This window comes from Brienomyrus brachyistius, chromosome 22 (genome assembly GCF_023856365.1).
Source record: "Brienomyrus brachyistius isolate T26 chromosome 22, BBRACH_0.4, whole genome shotgun sequence".
NCBI classification, from domain to species: Eukaryota; Metazoa; Chordata; class Actinopteri; order Osteoglossiformes; family Mormyridae; genus Brienomyrus; species Brienomyrus brachyistius.
This window is the reverse complement of record NC_064554.1, coordinates 11,375,805-11,397,259: the sequence shown is the minus strand read 5'-3', so window position 1 is coordinate 11,397,259 and position 21,455 is coordinate 11,375,805. Positions and strand designations below refer to the sequence as shown.

The 21,455-nt window shown below is 46.2% G+C and overlaps 2 protein-coding genes across 4 annotated transcripts in view; both read left to right on the top strand.

Moving 5' to 3' along the window:
* Window positions 1-548: 548 nt before the first annotated feature.
* On the top strand, window positions 549-9,351 carry LOC125718072 (adhesion G protein-coupled receptor E2-like). The gene is made up of 18 exons (XM_048991582.1): window positions 549-744; window positions 859-906; window positions 1,299-1,685; window positions 1,826-1,957; window positions 3,891-4,034; window positions 4,208-4,245; window positions 4,340-4,417; window positions 4,544-4,724; window positions 5,168-5,287; window positions 5,368-5,537; window positions 5,871-6,041; window positions 6,109-6,318; window positions 6,621-6,856; window positions 7,016-7,082; window positions 7,203-7,294; window positions 7,369-7,528; window positions 8,524-8,619; window positions 8,994-9,351. Exons 1-18 carry the CDS (start codon window positions 714-716, stop codon window positions 9,018-9,020), a joined length of 2,388 nt encoding a protein of 795 aa, XP_048847539.1. The 5' UTR covers window positions 549-713; the 3' UTR covers window positions 9,021-9,351.
* Window positions 9,352-20,455: 11,104 nt separating this feature from the next.
* LOC125718390 (protein phosphatase 1 regulatory subunit 29) overlaps window positions 20,456-21,455 on the top strand; it is a 65,411-nt gene continuing 64,411 nt past the window's right edge. For 2 of the 3 annotated variants that reach the window (XM_048992227.1, XM_048992228.1), the window contains exon 1: window positions 20,456-20,609. The gene's annotated coding sequence lies outside the window, so the exon portion shown is untranslated. The remainder of the gene's footprint in view (window positions 20,610-21,455) is intronic. The other variant, XM_048992229.1, reaches the window with a different exon arrangement.

Genomic DNA, 21,455 nt, shown 5'->3' with positions numbered 1-21,455 from the left:
TCAGTTTCTTCCTCCACTTGCCGAGCCTCGGTCTCTTCCTTCCCTTGCCGAGCCTCAGTCTCTTCCTCCACTCGCTGAGCTTCAGTTTCTTCCTCCACTTGCCGAGCCTCAGTCTCTTCTTCCACTCGCCGAGCCTCGGTCTCTTCCTTCCCTTGCCGAGCCTCAGTCTCTTCCTCCACTCGCTGAGCCTCAGTTTCTTCCTCCACTTGCCGAGCCTCGGTCTCTTCCTTCCCTTGCCGAGCCTCAGTCTCTTCCTCCACTCGCTGAGCTTCAGTTTCTTCCTCCACTTGCCGAGCCTCAGTCTCTTCCTCCCCTTGCCGAGCCTCAGTCTCTTCCTCCACTTGCCAAGCCTCAGTCTCTTCCTCCCCTTGCTGAGTCTCAGTCTCTTCCTCCCCTTGCCGAGTCTCAGTCTCTTCCTCCCCTTGCTGAGCCTCAGTCTCTTCCTCCCGTTGGCATCTCCACGGGCACCCCGCGCCCTTCCACAGACCTTGAGGGTGCCCATTTTCTCAGTTTTGTTTATCAATTTCCCTCTAAACTGGAAGCACCCAAATGAGCTCTTGCTGCCCTTGTGACTCTCTGGAAGGGTCAACACAACCCATGCAAATCCCCCCAAAACGTCTCATTTAAGCAAAAAGTGTTTTTACGCAAAGGCCCTGCAGGATTTCAGTAGTCACTGCTCCTTCTGCTCCCGTTCAGCCAGAAGACATCTTCAGATGAATTCCTGGTGTCTCCCTCTGTTGCTGGGTAAGTCGCAGTAGTTGAGATAGTACACAGTGGCTAGTTGAAATCTCTACTGTCTTGCCTTGAGTAAACCATTCCTGGTTAGTTGATTAAAGGTATATTTCTGCATTTTCTAAGCTGTGCACACAGGCTTCCTACTTCAGCTTCAAGGTGGCGGCAACAATGGTAAATATAATGCTGAATATAATGTCTTCAGTTTTTTTGGGCAAGTATGTGTAGCATGATTTTTGCAATGTTAAGTACATGAATGTCTTTGGCAAACTAATTATTATGATATTCCAGTTATAATGGCATCTGTGTAAATTATAAGAGAATTACATGGTGTGTTGTACATATTCTGTAGTTGACGTTGACGAAGGGAAAGGTTCTTTTAAGCAGCTTATAAAAAAGGCACATTAGATAAAAATTAAGGAAAAGTAGCAGCTGCAAAAAGGAGCGATAGAAAGGGTTTCCAGACATGATGTGGTGGGTCGTTGAGGGATGGGAAGAGAGCTGAGAAGCCCCATAGAGGAGCCTGTCTTGCTGGGTGGTCATCTTCTCTCGTCTGCATCATTTAGCCCTATTCGACCCCTGCCTTCAGTATACATTGCTTAATGACTCCTGGCGGAACAAGGACTTCAACTCATCCACCCTTGCCGTGTACAAGTGTGACGACGCCCTCTCCAACAAGTGGCTGCGCTTTGTGGGGATTGCAGGTGACATCATGGTGCAGAAAAACGTCTCGGAGTATCATAGCGGCACCCAGTGCTCCATCTACCTGAACTTCATTCATCCCGACACTGTGTATGAAACCCTGACAGGCAGTGCTTACTGCCAGTGGAAAGGAAATGCACAGTACGTACATTTCATGAATGTTATGGAGACGGCCTGCTTTGGAGGCTTCTACGTCTATATGATACCGGAGATACTCTGCACGGACAGACTGTACACTGGCATCTCTCTTAGTGAGTATCCATCGTTACGCCTCTCTGCTCCCAAACCTGGGTGGTCTGGATGATGTACTGAGGAGAGTTGCAGTGCAAATGCAGTGGCCAGTGGTAGCGGGGAAGCCAGCTAGCCTGCGTGTCACACGTCTCTCACACAGTGCACAGCTCCTGCCAGGGGAACCCCTGCGGCCCCAACGCCACGTGCCTGACCTCCGGAGGCTGTGTCTGCGACAGTGGGTTCAACCGCCAGGACAACACCGATCCCACTCCAGAGTCCTACGGCTGTATAGGTGACCAGAAGCCGCCTCCCACCTTTCCCCCTGCTGCCCTCTGCTGGTGTTTTTGGAAGTGTCCTTAAATCTGTTTTTCGCTCACTATTCCAGAATGATCCATTAACATTTCATAGTTGTGTTGGGAATGAAAAAAGCAAAAACATCAGCCTAAAGTTCTTCATCATTCCGTGCCAATAAAAACACATTTTTAGTTTGTTAAACCAATGTGATGAAATAACATTTTAAATGTTTATAATGTTTAAAGTGATATTCGAATTATTCTAAGTAAATGATCACCTCCAGGTTAAATAAGAACACTAGATAGCATCATGCAGTGCTAACGCTAACCCTAACCCTGCTGTAAGAATGGTGACCCTGTACAGTTTCATGTAGACAAAAGAGGATGTAAAAGTAAAAGAAAATTGCAGAGCACTTTTCAGTTTTACATTTTTTTCCAGGAGGTGAGGGGGCTTTAAACCGATAAAATCCCCTCAAGCTCACGCACACACACACACACACACACACACACACACACACACTGGGCAACAGCAAGCGGGGCATCGTTTTTATTTGCATTCAGCAAAATTCAACAAAGACTTCGACATTTGAAACCTGAGTGATAAATCCACCTAATCTTCTTTGAAATGGTTGCCTATGGGGTGGCTACTGCCAGCTTAAAACACAACAAGAATGAAAGGATTTGTATGTAAAAAAGATACAGAACAGCTTGTTCCTGCATTTATTTTTAGCGAGTTAGACTATTGTAATGGTGACTTCACTGGACTGGGCAAAAAAACAATCAGACAGCTACAGCTCATTTCGAATGCTGCCGCCACCGTCCTCACTGACGCCAGGAGAGCACTGCATATCACACTGTCCTCACTGACGCCAGGAGAGCACTGCCTATCACACTGTCCTCACTGACACCAGGAGAGCACTGCATATCACACCGTCCTCACTGACGCCAGGAGAGCACTGCCTATCACACTGTCCTCACTGACACCAGGAGAGCACTGCATATCACACCGTCCTCACTGACGCCAGGAGAGCACTGCCTATCACACTGTCCTCACTGACACCAGGAGAGCACTGCATATCACACCGTCTTCACTGACACCAGGAGAGCACTGCATATCACACCGTCTTCACTGACACCAGGAGAGCACAGCATATCACACCATCCCTTAAGTCACTACACTGGCCTGCTGTACATCTCAGGGTTGATTTTTAAATATCATTGCTTGTGTGAAAAACACTAAAAGGTCTCGGGCCCAAATATATTACTGATTTATTTGAACATTATGAAGCATCCAGACCCCAGAGGCCATCTGGGAAAGGTTTACTCAGCGTTCCCAGAATTAAGACCAAGCAAGGTGAAGCAGCGTTCACTGTCTATGCTCCACGGCTGTGGAACAAGCTTCCTGAAGACCTGAGGTCTGCTATAACTGTCAGCTCATTTAAATCAGAGCTTAAGGCATTCCTGTTTGCTGCAGCTGTTCAGTAATTAAATCAGTTTAGTCACGGTCACTGCAATATAACTTCTTTTCAGTGAAATGAAAAGTTTATTTGGTTGGTTTTTAGTTTTTTTACATTTAAATGTGATTGTAATATCGTTTATTAAAATGTATCCTTCTGACTTTGTAAAGCACTTTGAATTGCCTTGCATCTAAATTGTACTATATAAATTCATAGACATCTCAACATAAACTGTTGAAATACCACTGCTACCACACTTAGACCTGTTATAAAGGCTGACTACCCCGGCGTGGTAGCTAACAGTAATCCTACCTACCCTGGCGTGATAGCTAACGCTAACACTACCTACCCTGGCATGGTAGCTAACAGTAATTCAGAAGGACTCTGGCTTTCACAGCTGTCGCGATGTCTGTAATTGTATGAGGCATACAAGTGGCCGAAGTGATGGGTCGTGTGCATGCTGTGTTTCCTGCAGATATCGACGAGTGTACAAAAGAGCCAGGTATCTGTGGCAGCAACACTGTGTGTACCAACACCATCGGAAACTACACCTGCTCCTGTGAGACTGGCTTCTTCCCCTCTACTGGGACGGTGTGGGATCTTGGGACTATATGCATTGGTATGTGTCTTGTATGTTCCCAAAATATTAAATGATGGTTAAGGCCTCTGAAATGTGACGGTCATTAATCTCCTTCTCATTCTCTCTCTCTCTCTCTCTCTCTCTCTCTCTCTCTCTCTCTCTCTCTCTGTCTCTCTCTCTCTCACACACACACATGCATGTGTGCCACCCAGACTTGCAACAGAAAATTAACTCATTAGCTGTTCAAGAGGTTAGTTGTTGGTCTTCAGATGGGAGATGTTATGAAGATACCACTATGAAAACGTTCATAAAATAAGCACCATACCTGTATTTGTTTTCTATAGTCCCAAAACTTGATGACCACTCTCAGCAATATCATGGAGGACTTGGAGAACAGCCCAGACTTGGTTATCCCAGAAACAGTCAGTATCTAGAACCCAACCAATGTCTGCGGGACATAACAAGATCATCAGAAATGTTTTATAGTATCCATTGCAGTACCAATTCAATGAGGTTGATCCATAAGGAAATTCTTTTCTCCTTTTCAGGTTGCCATAGACATCCTGACGACATTGGTCAACTTTGCAGGCAGGCTAGTGAATATGACAGTGCAGCAAGACACTGCGGAAATTGGCAGCCTTCTGCTGAAGATTTATGAAAAATTTCTCTTGTTCTGCGTGGAAAACACCCAAAACAACTACACAGCAAACGTGGTGACGCCCGAATTCGGTGGGCAAGCGGCTATAGGCCTTGCAGCTCTGCTTCTTAAGACACTGTAGATCTTACGCAGATTTCCATCCATACATCCATTTTACAAACCGCTTATCCTACTGGGTCCCAGGGGGTCCGGAGCCTATGGGCATGAGGCAGGGAACAACCCAGGATGGGGGGCCAGCCCATCGCAGGGCACACTCACACATGCACACCTACGGGCGATTTAGTAACTCCAATTAGCCTCAGCATGTTTTTGGACTGTGGGGGGAAACCGGAGTACCCGGAGGAAACCCCACGACAACATGGGGAGAACATGCAAACTCCGCACACATGTGACCCAGGAGGAGACTCGAACCCAGGTCCCAGAGGTGTGAGGCAGCAGTGCTAACCGCTGCACCACCATGCCGCCTCCTCACACAGACTTGTTTGTGTTTTTTTTGTTTTTGCTTTTTCTTTAGAGATTTCCATCATGGCTGTTGGACCTGGGTCACGCTGGCGTCTGGGTGCAGCCCCTGTGCTAAGTGCCAGGCACAACACGATGGAAATCGATATTTCAAGTATAGCGAAGAAGAACAACGGTAAAAGTCAAGGAGAGAGTCAATCACAGGGAACGCTGGTAGAGCGACGTGCGAGAGCTCTGAGGCTTTCTGTCCCGCAGGGTCGGCGGCGGCCGTGCTGATGTCAGTCAGCGGAATGGACACACTCTTAAGTGGCTCTTCTGCTACGAATGACACCAAGGTCTACTCTGATGTCACCATCGCCCTCGTCCCACGGGTGAACGGCAGCAGACTTCCCGAGTCTGTCAACTTCACATTTCAGCACAAGCAGGTGAAGATTGGACATCTGGCTGAGAGGCTGACATGCTAGAGGTCATGTACCATTCGGGTGCCAAAGGTGCAGCCGTGAAAAAAATCACACGAGCGAAACTCTAACCCTCCAGCAGAGCTGCTTGTGATTATACAGCTATTTCCAGAAGCTATTAGTGAGGAGGTCTGAGACTGTTGGTAGTGCTTAAGTCTCATCTGCCCATGAGCCAGAAAACCCAGCAGACCCCAGCCGGGTCAGTATCATGCTGGACACGTGAGGCTCTGCCTACACAGCTTGCTCCCAGCCTTCTTTCAGAAGCTGACTCTGGTGCTGTCGCCTGCCTGTCTGCCCCAGGAGCCTCCTAAGGATGGCAGGCTGACCTGCGTCTACTGGGAGGACCGTGGGGGCGTGCAGCGATGGTCCACAGAGGGCTGCGTGACGCTCGGCTCCGTCAGCAGCCACACTGCCTGCAGCTGCAGCCACCTCTCCACCTTTGCTATCATCATGCAGACGGGACAGGATCAGGTGGGTGTCCCCAGCAGGGCGCGAGGGACATGGGGCTCCCCTCTGAACGCTATCTCTGTTCTGTTAGGGGGGTGTAGATGAGGAGGACCCCATCCTGACCTGGCTGAGCCCGATCTGCATGGGCGTGGGCATGATCTTCCTGAGCCTTGCTGTTCTCAGCTTCCTCTTCTGCAGCTGGAACCCCAAGGTGAACAACACAGCGCGCCTTCACCTCAGCCTGAACCTCCTCCTGGCACACCTGCTCTTCTCGCTGGGCATAAACCGCACGCAGAACCAGGTGAGGACCCTTCCAGGCAGGTGGTGTGAGAAAGGGTCTTCAAGCTTCTCGTGACCTCTGTGTGAATGGTAGTGGAGGAATCCTTATTCTCAGCTGTCGAACAGCCCTCCCTTTCTCAGTTGGCTTATCATATTATATAACTGTTATTTTGCACTGTTCTGTTATTCACTTCGTACAAAGGCTTCTGCCAGATGTAGATGAATATCTGAGGACCGGCCTACAGAAGGTCCTGTCCTTCAGTTACTTTAATTCCGCATGGTGTTAGATGCTGACTCTGCTGCTGTCTGTTAACTCATCCCCAGCTCGTGTGTGCCATCATAGCTGGGTTGCTGCACTATGCCTTCGTGTCCAGCTTCGTATGGATGTTCCTGGAGGCACTGCAGCTCTTCCTATTGGTCAGGGGCCTAAACAAGGTACAGGTCATCCAAAGGGAGGGGCTAAAGACCCAGTACCTCCTGCTGATTGGCTACGGGACTCCCTTAATTGTGGTAGGCGTGTCAGCAGGATTATTTCCATCTGGATACGGTAGTGCGACGATGTGAGTATCACTCTCATTTAGATGTTGCAAATAAAGTTTCATTGCATCCTTGCTACATCTCACATAATTTACATTTGCATCCTCTATGTTGGAAAAATTACATGCAAAAATCCTTCAGAATGCTGAAATTGGTGCTTAGGACACACTTTTCTCTTCAAGGTGCTGGCTGAGTATGGAACATGGATTTTTATGGAGTTTTTTGGGTCCCATGTGCATGATAATCGGTGTATGTATCCTTACTACAAATTCTTCACTCACCACTCACTTTAACTCCCATAATTTTCCCTTAAATTTCTGAACGGTACATATGGACACTGATCAGGCCTGTCTTGTGATTCCATTGCAGATTAACTGTCTGTTGTTCGGCATCATGCTCTGGAATCTCCGTCTTACTTTGACCAACATGAAGAGCGATGTCTCCCAAGCCAAGGACACTAGGTGTGTTTGCTTGTGTGTCTGGTCCCAGGACGTCGCCACTCAGGACTGACTGTCGTGTCTCCTTTCCCTTCCAGACTGATCATATTCAAAATCCTCGCCCAGTGCATCATACTGGGCGTTGCCTGGCTACTGGGCTTTTGGCAGAATAGCCTCCTCGCACAGTACCTCTTCATCATCCTCAGCTCGCAACAGGGAACCTTCATCTTCATCGTTCACTGTTTGTTCAACAGAGAGGTCGTTTGCAGTCCGTGTGGAGCTTTCGCTTTACAAATTAATGTTTGAAATGATATGCTGAAAATCCTGAAATTATATAAACGAATTGGAAATGATTCAATTAAAAATTCTCATTCATATTATTGTGACAGATGACAACCTATCTGTGAATAATAATATTTCATTATGTGATGTGACACTGGGATTTTTATTCTCATGGGTACTATTAGAATATGTCATTACATCAAGGAAAATGACATTTCATTTAATTCCCATTTCATTTCATCATTCCATTTTATTTCTGGGTAACACTTTATATTAAGGTCTGTACCTTAACAGTTAATTAACTACTATTTAACATTTAATGATATGCAAACAAATGGTTACATATTGTTTATAAGCACACTTACAAATGGTTTACAAATGTTTGTAAGGCAGGTTAATGGGTTCTTAATAGTCTGGGTAACACTTTTTATGAAGCCATATTTTGCAATGCATTACATTACATTCATACAGTATTATAAACATGGCTTTAAATATTTATAAAAAAGCACAACAAATAGCCATGTTTTTCATGCATCATGAGTGCTCTATGAAGCTCTCATCTATAATGCACTATGAATACCTTAATAATGCATAATAATGGTCAGCATAGGAATTAAGGATGCTTTATACTGCATTACGAAGGTATTTATAGTGCATTATGGATGATACCTTCATAAAGCAGTCATAATGCATTATACACACGACTATGTTGTGTTATGCCTTTTTTTAAAATAAAGTCATGTTTAAGATACTTTATGAATGCATTATAATGCGTTATGAAGCTATGTACAATGTAGAATAATGACTGCTGTAAGTGAAGTATTACCCATTTCCTGACTTGCAGACTTACAGTGTTTTAAATGGTTGGGAAGGTAGCAAGACATTTCACACCCAGCATCTTGGTTGCAGTTGCCTGGTCAGGAATTAGGCCACATTTCACAGACATGGTACCTGTTTCCTGTCTTGAACAGGTGCGTGAGGAGTATGTGAGGTGGTTTTCACTTCTGTGTAGAGTGGAGTCCACTCACAGCCGACGCCCGTCGGTCTGCGAAGACACGCTTGACGAGGTAAGGAGTCGGCACGCCATGCTCAGGGGTGCGTTTCCCAAAAGCACATTCGCTAAAAACGTTAGCAACTTACATAGTTGGAACCATGAAGCTAAACAGTTCTAACTATGTAAGCTGCTAACGGAAGCTTTAGTGAAACATACTTCACAGCTGGACCATCAGACCCCCAGTGTATCATCTCACATATTCTAGCAGAAGGGAAGTTTTACACCCTTAAGTTATTGTACACGAAGGCTGGGAGAAAAGGCATCCCTCTCTCTCTGTTGGTCTGAATGTCTGTCCAAAAGAAGGACAGAAATAGCTCATGTGAATCTTGCTTATTTATCCATTTCACCTGTCACTTGTGTTGCTTTCTTCCCAAACCATGTCCGAAGAGGTCTGAACCATCCGCTGACGAATGAGGAGGGGGGGGGAGACGGTGCCGTCATCAAACACCAACACGGCAGGCAGGAGGGACGTGAACTTTGTGTTGCAGTGGGAAGATATTAACTGCTCTGTACAGAGAGTCTCCACTGAAAAGAGGCTCTGTTCATCTGTGGGAAACTACAGCAGTTATGATTAGATGCTTAACCTGCTTATTCCTTTTAAAATATATACTTTTGGTGCTTTTCATGAGAGGGCTGACTTAAGGTATGTTAATAATGCTGATTATGACTTTGCATAATATTTTGATTTAAAGCATTTATTATTATTGCCATTGGATTGTATATGCTCTGTCAGCTATTGTTTGTTTACCAGTGAATATCAGTCATGCAGTGTGTATGGGGAGTAACACAAAGCGATTAAATGCAGTTTTTTTGAGCAAAAATGCTTCTGCTTCTGTTTAGCCTTGGGGCATGTAAATGGGAATGCGCTGAGGGACCAAACGCACCAAGCCGAGGGAGCTATAGGCTACGTGTGTATTAATAAATCGCTTTATTATTGAGCTGCACTGTTTACCCCCAAAACACGCTACAGAATGAGATGCTGGAGCAGAATTACTGTGTCTCCCTCAGCAGACTAATGTGCATCGAGCTGAAGTTTCCAGTCCAATCACAATGCGAAAATACAATTTCCATCCACCTTCTAGTGACTTATTCTGGCTCCACTGGAGAACACCCTGTACCGACCAGCAGTCTATCGCAGGGCACACACACTCACACTCCCACAAATTATCATCCACAGGCTGTGGAATGAGGCGCAAAGCCAAACGGCAACAGAGACCAGCTCTTCACAAATAAAGTAAGATTAATTCATATTAGCGTTCCGGGCTGTACATAAATCACGGGAGCCTCTCTGGTGTTGCACACACATACCCTTCCTCTTGTCCAGTCCCTTTGATTTCATATTTCACTCCGTCTGCCTGATTTTCATATTTTGAGTCACGGTGTCCAAGTGGCAACATGGCCTCGGATTATATAAGGGATCAAGTCACATCCTGAACCTGCGAGTCTGCAAATGGTGAGTCAGTGAGTCACCAAGGGGACACACTGAGTCTGTATTACAGTGAGATTGTGTGACCTTGTGGTTCTGAAGCCCCCCGATCTCAGTGTCCGCTGCTGCGACACTTTCATGCAGGAAGCTGTTCTTTTTTGAAATTCTTTTATCTTTCTTTCTGTTAGCTAAATCTTTACTGCTCAGTTTTCTCTCGGCATATCCTGTCTTTATGTCTCCAGCAGTGGCCTGTGCTGTGCTTTTTAAATTAAAGCTCTCCCCCCCCCCCCCCCCAATCAAATATTTATAACCTATAAGCGTTACAGTGATATGCATAATATATGCTGATCAGTACATACATTTTGCAGCTGTTCCCTAATGGCAGTCATGGAAAAAACATGCGCGGTTATTTATGAACGATCACAAGAACAGCAAACAGCGAAAAAGAAAGTTGATATGAGCTGAATTTGTTGAAGAAAAAATCCCACAGTGCTCTTATATTTGTTTTGTATTTTTATTCAGAATTTGAGGGAGAAAGAAAAGCTACTATACATGAATATAATCCTCGTGTCACTGTAGAACACAGGAAGAATAATTAAGTCTCTTCTGACTGTACAGTGTTTTGCGGAACTATGGTTCTTATATTCATTCATGGTCATGATGTAGTTAATATGGCCATTTTCCTAAATTAAATGAAAAATGTTAGGGAACACGATGAATATTTGAAGTGTTTTCACGTATGTCTTACTCTTAACAGATTTAGACAAACGAATACATGACTGATAGTATTTTTTCCTCTTGGGGGGGGGGGGGGGGGGGGGCGTTCTTGCTTACGCCTCAAAAAAACAAACAAAAATCAGCAGGAAGTGAGGATGATGAAGCGCTGTGGTGACTCGATGCCCCACTGAGATGGAGCTTGTAAGGATGAGGGTGAATTACGGAGAGTGTGTGGAAAATCTCATGCTAAAACAACCGATTGGTCACTGTCGATACGTGGCTGCCTCATCTGGGGTGATCCTGCTGACATGCTGGATCTTTGCCTTCCATAACTGAAGGTGTCTCTTTCCCAAACCACTACCGGAGTTTGAGGGATCCTCGCACCATCTCCTGTCAGAGCATTTCTGACCTGCCCAGCAACACCAAGGTGCTGAATCTCACTTCAACTGACTTTGCTCTCGGATCGCAGCTCCTTCAATTTGACCGACCTGGAAGAATTGTGGCTGGACAATAATCAGATCTCCGAGATGCAGGACTTTGCCTTCCAGGGTTTCTCCAGACCTTGACGTCTCCTTTAATCAGCTGGGCTGTGAGAGCCCGTCATGTCAGGGCGCTAGCTTCTTGAATCAGATATAAATGCCTCCATTTCCATTTTACAAGAAAGCCTTCCTTAAATTACCTTGATTTAAAAAACAAAAAAAAAATGATTTGATTGCACTGCCAAGCATTTCTCATAGAATAATCAATGTTGCACATGTGGAAATTTCCAGTCCTCAGTCCATAGATTTCAGGCACCACCCCATGAACATCATACGGCTTCTCACAAAAACTAGCTGGGCACCTAGTCTACAAAACGTCAGCCTGTCCCTGCAGTCCGGCCTCTCAAATTACACATCCCTTTTCTTCCTGTGCGATGTCTTAACGAAGCGTTAAGTCTCTTCTCTCCAGCTGACCGAAGGGAAGTACACTGAACCCAAAGGAGCCTTTCAGAACTGGTCTTCTTAGTCACTTGGACTTGTCCCAGAATGAAATACAGCAGCTTCAGCTCTTCTCCTGTCATCAGCATCTAAGCTAGACCACAACCATATAAGAAACCTCAATTTTTGCGCAAGCTTCAAAGAACATTCTCCACTTCCCTACCTGACCTTTTTGAACCTACAGCATAACCACATCTTCTTCAATCAGGAATGTTTCACAGCTGTCCCATCTCAGTCTGGCTGAGAACAACACTGGCTTCATCCACAACAGCCTTCTTTGGTCTGAACAACCTGGAGGAGTTTGTTCTCTTCAGAAATGCTAAAGAGGTCATTTACAACGTCACTTTCCGAGTTCTTGGTAAGCTAAGTGTCCTGAAGCTCAGAAATAACTGACTCAGGTCCCTTTACAGGAACAGCTTTTGATGCCCCGACTCCAGATACTACACTTTGGTGGCAACAGTCTGCAGTACATTAGTTCTGGCGCATTTCAAGGTTTGCTTGAGCTCACTTATACCTGGACAGTAATCAGCTAAAAATGGTGATGAGATGGACACTCATCAATCTGAAGAAGCTTCTGATTTTGGATCTGGTCAGAAATACCCTTCGATTCCATGAAGGGACCCCCTGCCCAACTTGCCAGCCCAGAAACCCCGGAGACAGCAGCCTCATGGAATCCGTCAGCTGCCAGCTAAGCTCTTTTCAGGACTGTGGGACTTGAAGCAGTTTAATCTCTCCACCAATAAGCTTTATAGTTTAGATTCTACGCCATCTTCCATGCTGGGCAACCTCATTCATCTTGAAATGAGCGACACGTGCAACGGCAAAGCTCTCATGCCCAACAGGACCTGCCTTTGGTCCTGGAGAACTTTGGCCCGACTGAAATTGGCGCAGACTCCTTCAACATACCCACCCTTCCGGACCTTGTCCTCACCAACAACAAGATCCGGACCATTCCACTCATTATCGAACAGTTCTTGCACCAACATTCTCTTCAACCCCCTGGTCTGCATGTCTGCTAATGAGTAATCCAGACACTGACCCATAATCTTCAGAGTTCATGTCATCCTCTTTTATAACATCAGGTACCCAACCAGCATGATGGGGAAACCCCAAAAAACCTGCCGACAGGCAGCCTGCGGTCGGCACCGATCCGGCGGAGCTCCTGGCTTTCATGCTGAGCTCCTCGTGTTCAATGCTGGTGCGGAGTGCAGACTTCACCTACGGGAAGGGCAGCTGGTACTTTCTGTATGGCTACTACATGCTGAGAATATGGTTAAAGGAAATCCTGCTCCGCAGAAGCAGACGCAGATACAGGAAACTGACGACAAGTCATTCAGAAGAAGTACGTGAATGAAAGTAAGGCGGGTTCGTGCATGAATTGACACCCTTCAGACAGACATACAGAGGTGGACAAATTTGTTGGTACCCTTACAGCTCATTGAAACAATGTTTCATTTCTCCTGAAAAGTGATTCAATTAAAATCAATTGTCTAATGTATACATGCCTTTAGTATGTGATAGAGTAAACCATTGAAACTGTGAAAAGAAATCATTTGGTGTTTATTTTACAAAGATATGTTACAATGGTATGGACAGATTTGATAGTACCCCTTAATTGAGTATTTATCCTTGCATTATAGTCATGTTTCAAACTAAGTTATAATCATGTTTTAAACTTCACTAGTATCACAGGTGCCATCCATCCATCCATTTTCCAAACCGCTTATCCTACTGGGTCGCGGGGGGTCCGGAGCCTATCCCGGAAGCAATGGGCATGAGGCAGGGAACAACCCAGGATGGGGGGCCAGCCCATCGCAGGGCACACTCACACACCATTCACTCACACACCATTCACTCACACACGCACGCACACCTACAGGCAATTTAGCAACTCCAATTAGCCTCAGCATGTTTTTGGACTGTGGGGGGAAACTGGAGTACCCGGAGGAAACCCCAAGACGACATGGGGAGAACATGCAAACTCCACACACATGTGACCCAGGCGGAGACTCGAACCCGGGTGCCAGAGGTGTGAGGCAACAGTGCTAACCACTGCACCACCATGCCGCCCCCCACAATTACCAAAGTATAAGTTTCACAGGACTGTAGCCAACCTCCCAGGATGTGGACGCAAGAGGAAAGATGGTGCGGAGTGTAGAAAAAGGAAACCATCCAAAACCATTCAAGCTCCAAGGTCAAGGTACGTCACCTTCTCATCGCACCATCCGTCACATTTTGAACAATAATGGGCTCCATGGAAGAAGATCCAGGAGGACTCCACTACTGACAGAAAAACGTAAAAAAGCCAGAGTGGAAATCGCCGAACTGCATGCTGACAAACCCCAAAGCCATTTCCATTTGTTTCATTATATAAAATATTCAACTAAATCAGTCAAAAGCAAAGTCTGATTTGTGTTAAATACAGAATAAACAATAAGGGAAGCTGTTAAACTTCTGCCAGTTTTAAGTTATTTCAGAGCGAGTTTTTAGGCAAGAGTACAAAAAAACTAATTTATCCACGTCTGTATGCAAAGTGCCTTACAAAGATTTATGTCAAAAGAAAATCCTTTTCTTACACTATTGATTTTGTCTATGATACCATTGTATAAAATCATATTTTGAATTATTCTGATGGATGATGCATCTTGCTGGTAAAACTCATCATGCTTGACTTGAATTATGTGCCTCTCTCCTCGCTTAGATATGACGCCTTCGCCTGGCACGGCTCTCATGATGAGGAGTGGGTTCCTGTGTATCGCGTGTCCAGACTGGAGACCAGGCACAACGGCAGAAGGGGACAGCCTTGCTTTCTGGGGCTGAGGTTCTCTCTGCAGCTGCCTGAGGGGGGTGAGGAACCTGAGGATGGTGGCCAGCTATAGGTTCAATGGACACCAGGGTACCGGAAACCAGTCACAGGCAGCCTGCTGCTTCAGCACATTAAGATTAAGATTCAGATTAAGATTAAGATGTACTTCATTGATCCCAGGAGGAAGTTCTGGCGCAGCATGAACATACATGTAGTGCAAAACACAGACAAAAACATATGGATTCATCAACCAGGAGTGACCCCTGTCGTCTCCAAGACAATCAGATCTGTTACAAGGTATCCAGAGAAATAAATTGCATGTTCCTTTGGTGTAATTATAATAAAAATAGTTCAATCTCTGGATAAATACAGTACGTTAGTGCTGAGCCTACTAGTAGTCTCCTCTGAGAAGAATTAACTTTGTAAACCAACACAAAAACAGAATGTTCTTAAAGACATTTTCCCACTGACAGAAAGTTTTCTGCTGAACCAGAGTGGGATTCAGCTCTTCTGGCTGAGTGTTGAATCATCTCAGCGCACTGGGTTATTCATAAAAACTTGATGTGGCGAAGATATCCGACGTGGCTGAATTGGACCACAGCGCAAACATGTAGGTTAAGTGAAATTTATTGGGAATAAGTGCAAAAATGCTGACCACACGGGACGAACAATAGATGTAATTCGGGCAAGAATGGTTGGCTCAGAGGCTTAGGGGCGTAAAGGAACTCTGGGAAATGCCAGTTGTATTTTCCGTAGAATTTTCTGGAAGGGTGTGAACGGTAAAGCTGGTGACCTTGAGTAAAGAGACTGCGTCTCTATAGCATTGCGGGGGCTCTTAGTCTGAGGGGCCATGAAACTGCTGGGGAGTGATGAAAGCCTGTATTTGTAGAGGATTGTGAAGGATCTGCCCAAAAACATCAAGAAGGACCTACAGCTGCCCTGTGTTTGCAGGTATGAAGAAGGTGCTTCACACACATCACACTGTGTACTGATCTGAGAGGATGTCAAGGATTTAATGTTAACAGTTGGCCCTTAAACCATGTGCAGTGTAATTTAGTTTTCCTAATGGACATTCTGCATGTGCCTTTTAAAGACACACATGTTAAGGATGCATCATTTCGAAACTTCCCGTTCATCCTGACACCATAACAGTGAAAGTTAGGACTTCAGGAAAACACTGCAGGATGGCACGGCTGAGAGGGGGCGCTCCTCCCACCAATTACTCGGAGCAGCCGTTTCCCGGAGGAGAAGCACTCGATGAAAGGCTTACCCACAGGCCCTTGGCTTTACTTTGGTAGTCCGGTAGCTGCTTTGTATGTCGTCTAGAGCACTCTTGTGCAGAATCGACCACATGGCACCTCTTATCGGTGCAGTGCCCTGCCTGATCTCAGGTCATATCTAAGACAATCGCAGAAAGTCCTTCAGATGTTTAGTTGTGAATCCTAATATTCAGAATCCACAGGCACTATAAAAACAGAAATAACTAATGAAACAGGGATGCTCCTTCATTGACAAAGACTGCTATTCCCTCATTCAGACACATGAGGGCACTGCTGTGCCACGAGTTTCACCAACCTCCTGTACGTATTAAAACTCCAATATTGATATCACAGTTCGATGGTAAATAAAAGATACTGTCATATATAATTCAGAGCATGGATGAGTCGACAGTCATCTGAGCAATCAGTTATATCAGAAAGGATAACCGCGACCCTTGGCCCCAGATCACTGGATGTGTGGAGAACATCTCACCAAGAAAGGTGTGAGGAACCCAGTGTACCCAGAAGGAAGGCAGGCAGATGAGGAGACGCCACAGCGGAAATGGCAGTGCGGGACCCAACACGCCACGGCCCCTCCCACTGAGGCGCTGTGCTCCGGCGGTACCGCTAATTTGTATATTCATACCGTCCAAAGGCATTCTGTGCAGACAATGCAATTCACCTGAGGCAAGCAAGTCAGGGCACTGCGGGAGCCATAGTATATTAATAATGGGGCGTGATTCTGTCACTGGTGTGACAAGGGAGCGTTTTATTATCCCCAGAAACATGCACCGGAGGATAGACCTTCTGGAAGAATTAGCTTTCACTGCTACAGTGAGATATTGACGCTAGCAGTGTGGCAGCTGATGCTCCGGCCTCAGTGCAGTGTCAGTGCAGTGTCAGTGCACGGCTTACCTGGACAGGAGGCTCTCATGCAAATATTCCCAGCGCCGTCAACTCAAACATCTTAGATGTCTGTTGCCGCGGAGACAGTCCGAAGTAGCATGTGCTTGAGGAAGCCATGGACTATAAAGTGCTCTGTGTTCTGTACTTTTAGCTACAGACACCTGTTGACATTCAGGACCGCGTCAGCTGTTCTGACTAATGCCGGGGAATCTTAAGTGGATCTCAGACTGCCTGCTCGGCCATAAATTCTCCTGCACCGTGTGCAGTGATGCCTCAATATTTAGCAGAGAAACTTTTGGTGGTCTGTTTAGCAGGAAACCTGCGTACGGTTTTAGGACGATGCACCCCGCTGTCACTCTGGGGAGCAGCGGAAAGAGTGCCAGACTTGCTATTTATACCTGCTGGGCTCCCGGGGAGCAATGAGTCACACAAGATTGGGAATTTACTAAATTCTGCTAGTTCACCCCCCCCCCCCCCGCCACATTCCCTGAAGCCCAACAAGTATCTACGCACCACATGTAAAGCACCCATGACCCAGGAAGACCCGGAGAGCTCGCTGGACAGTCTAAGCCATCCTTATGCAATGTTTCACCTGACCAGAGTGACTTTTGAACTTCCCAGTCGTGGCTTCTGCCGCTGTGCCGTCAAGGGGCCATTTGTGCCGCATGAACGCGCCTGTTCTCTCGTTTGCTCACCCTGTCTGCCTGTTGCCTGCTCAGTATTTGTTTACTCCTGTACCAGGCTGTGTGCAGGACACCAGAACATGAACCCACTGGCATCCTGCCGGCAGAGACGGAGAGCGGAAGAAATAAAAAGCACAGAAGAGAGGACGGACAACACCCCCCCCCCCCCCCGCCCCCCCGCCGCTTCATGCCTCGGCACGCGGCTCGGCGCGCCGTTGCCATGGGAACACAGCTGCAGCACTTCAGCCGAGCTGTTTTGTAAACACTCACGCATTTCTCAGTTGTCGCTCCGGCCCATAGCGATGGACGGGTGAAAGCTCAGGCCGTGCCGTCGCCGCCGCTCCCGGAGGCCACGCACCGCTCGTCAGCCGTGAGAACATGAGCGTTTGTGCTCACACGTCCGCAATGGTGCGACCGCACTAGGAGAGCATGCGGATGCATTACGGATGGGGTCTTTGTCTCTCATGTGTAGCAAGCTGGACATAACTAACAGCCATGTTCAGATCCAGGGTGGTAATGCCTAACCATGTCTGGTTTAGTGATTAGTCACCCAGCACATCTTCTACAGGGTCACACAAGAACATCCTTACAGAGCAGACAGGCACCTGTGGCATGCATGGTCACCGGCGGTCAACAGTGCAGCTACTCCAGTATTCTGTACATGTGCATGCACATGGTAGCTGGTGGAGGTCACATGTGACTCCTGCCATAGACTGACAGTGCCTCACTGCTGGTGACATCATCCATTCGGCAGCTTCCTCATTGGCTGATGCGTGGCCCCTTTTCTGGTTCTTTGGCTACCTGATGGCTGTCCAAAGGTCACTCTCCAAGCACACCGGGGTGCCGCTGTTCATTTGGAGCAGACAACCTCCCTGATGAAGACTGGGGAGGGTACGGAGTCGAGGAGGAGCTGTTGGGCACAGGAGGGGGAGATCGGTATCCTGCTGAGAGTCAACACCTTCAGGAGTCAGGGCATCACAGCAGCCATCCCAGACAGTCTGGCCAAACCGAGCACGGAACCTGCGCTCACTATTCCTCTTTGCTGTCGTTTATCTGTGTTGTTATTCGGTTCCAAACTGCAACACCGAAAGGTACATTGTGAAGCTAACAGGACGCGCACTTTATGGTCGTAGTCTCTGGCCGCTGAAGTCTTCATGGCCTCTGGAGAGAAGGGAAAAGGCAGGAAGGTGTGGCCATTGGCTCAGATTTAAGGGAGCAAATGGGGAATTTGGTGAATAGATTCTTTGTTTCTTATTCAGCTGGCTGCAGCATTGATCTGCCGGTGAAGCATAATGATGTAATCAGCGAAGAACATGCATCTCTGTGGGTGTTTTGCGTCTCGATGTCCGTTCTCTTTATGTGTCAGACATTTATCAGAGCCAAAAGTCTCTGCCTGGCCCAAACTTAAGTCCACATACAGAATGTAATGTTAGATGAAAGTTTCCTTCATGGATTCATATGCAAACTCCAAGAAAATGCATCGACTATTTACTACCTGCTTAACACACAGTTTCATCTAACTTGCCCTACTTAGGTTCCAATTTTACAATTTGCCCATTTTAGTGCCTGGATATTTTTACTGAAGCAATTTAGGTTAAGTGTATTGCTCAAGGGTACAACAGCAGAACACCTACCGGGAGTTTGATTGTGCATGTAGCTACTAAGCCTCCACGCCACCTGTTAGTCCAACGGACACTGCCACATGTTAATTTCATGGGATCAGCTGTCTCCAGATTGGCTGTGGATCGGTGTTCTGGATGGTGTTCGGTGCTCCTGGGCGCACCTACGCCTCACCTCATAAACTCAACAACAGCTCACAGTCCCAAGATACCTTCTAACCTGATGCAATTGATTGGTTGTACCCACAGGTACAAAATTACCCTGGCAAGAAAAATAAATGTTTGTGTCAAATCAATCTCGGAAATGCTCAAACTGATTTACAGTGACATATATTGATATCAACACTAAACTGAGTTTACTGTTAATAACAGGTCTGTCTGGAGACTTGCAACAGAGGTGACTGTGTACTCAGCTCAGAGGATAATGTACACGTATAAATATGTATGAGATAGCCTGTTATATATTCTGTTGCTAGGCTAAAATGCATATTTCATAGAATATACTATAGACGTGTGACCAAACGCCGTTTCCGTAGGAAAATAATTTGACTGTGCATTTTTTTTGCAAAACCAAGTTCCCGGCGTTTCCAGCCTTCGAGATCCCTACGGTCGACGGCGCTGTCCGGCATCGCATGTGGAAATTAAAGGACTGAACGCGACCGCCACGCGCCTCTAACAATCGCCGCAATTCAAGCATGTCTGGTACTTAAGCTATTTGAAATCGTAAAGCACCACACAATAAAAATAAATTGAGAGGGGCGCCACCTTCCTCGCGGCTTGTGTCGCCCGTATTAATCACACAGAAATGTCAATAACGTTTTACTGGTACGGCTATGTTCAGAGTCGCAGTGGAGGAAACAGATGAAAAGAGAAGCGGGGAATGGTGAGGGATAATGCATAAATGTTTGTAGTTAACACCTAAGAGGAGCTGAATATACACATTTGCGTCGCCCGTTAAATAGATGTTTCGGAGATACACGCGTGAGCGCGCTTGCGCCGCGCTCCTGTAGCTCGTATGCATTTACGTGATTAGGGTTCAAATACATGGGAGGCCTTTCATACGGTACTCTACACGATTTTTACCATGCATACAAAGAATTACATTCAAAGGCAACCCAGATGCACGAATACAGGACCAACTTTTCTTTCAGTCCACACGGTCCGCATAACTTATTGGTCGCCTAAATCTAATTATCCACAGCAAATAAAGGATCTTTTTCAGGAGTGAATCAAATATGTGTAGTTATGTTATTAAAAAATATATTCGTCCGTTCATTCTGTATATTGAACTTTCCGTACCGGTTCCTCAGCAAATACTCCCGTGTCTTAATTCCCAGCCAATGTCATGGACTACAGCAGGGCAGCGCGCGAAGTAGCGCATATACTGCACCCATGCAGTCGTTACCATTAAATGCTGATGTTATAATTAGTTTGTAGTCGATGCAGTCGGATGAAAGCGGGAGTGGCAATGTCCCCAAGCTTTAGCCCTTCTCCGTAAGATCACCCCCACCCCTCTCTATCACTCTCTCCCTTCGTCTTGCACAGCATAGCATGAGAGCGAAAAAACAGCTTATTCATTACACACGACGGAACAAGGGCGATCGTGCGAGGTATTGTGATATTCCTTTATATCTTTATGGGTGTTTGCAAGAATACAATGAGGCACTGCGGGTCGTTGCTGTCGTTTAGGTGGCAATTTTGCTGAAAACTGAAGTGAAAAGGGGGGTTCAGTAATCCAACCACCTGCACTACGTGTTTTCGAAGCTGATAAAATAGCCTGTTCTGTTATCTCTCATTCTGGGAACACTGGATTCTGGCTCACTGGAGTTCAGGTTTATAATCGGGGGTTATGTTTATACAACAGAGCCCGTCGGTTTTGCATGCCTGTCAGTCTCCGTTAAATGAATGATTATGTTTGTTTGATTTGTTGTTTAATATTACATGTCGCAGATGTATAAAATGGCTTACAGAAAGTGGTGCATCATTCCCACAGCCAGCTGTTTTACACGCATCTGTATGAATACAGAGAAGACATGGTAATGCGCTTGTGTTTGATTTTGGCTTTTTATAAAAGAAAAACATTGTTGACGCGGGGTTTCTGTCCAGCGTTCACCGCTACAGAAATAATAATAATAATAAAAAACATATAAAAAACGTTTATTTAAAAAGCGATGCATGTCACAAAAATACATTTCGGTATCATTGCAGGTTAAGTATATAGGGATGTTGATTGCATGATATTTAAAAATGCATTAGTGTGACAGTATTTGTGACTCAGAGAGAGGGAGAGGGAGAGAGCGAAATGGAGAGAGAAGAAGAGAGAGAGAGATGGAGAGAGAGGGATGGAGTTTGGGAAGCGCTCCGGTCCGATTCACGGGATCGCAAATGCGCAGCGCAGCACCGGCTCCGAGGTCCCGGCTCCGCCAAACTGCACTTAGCCGCCACGGAAAGATGGC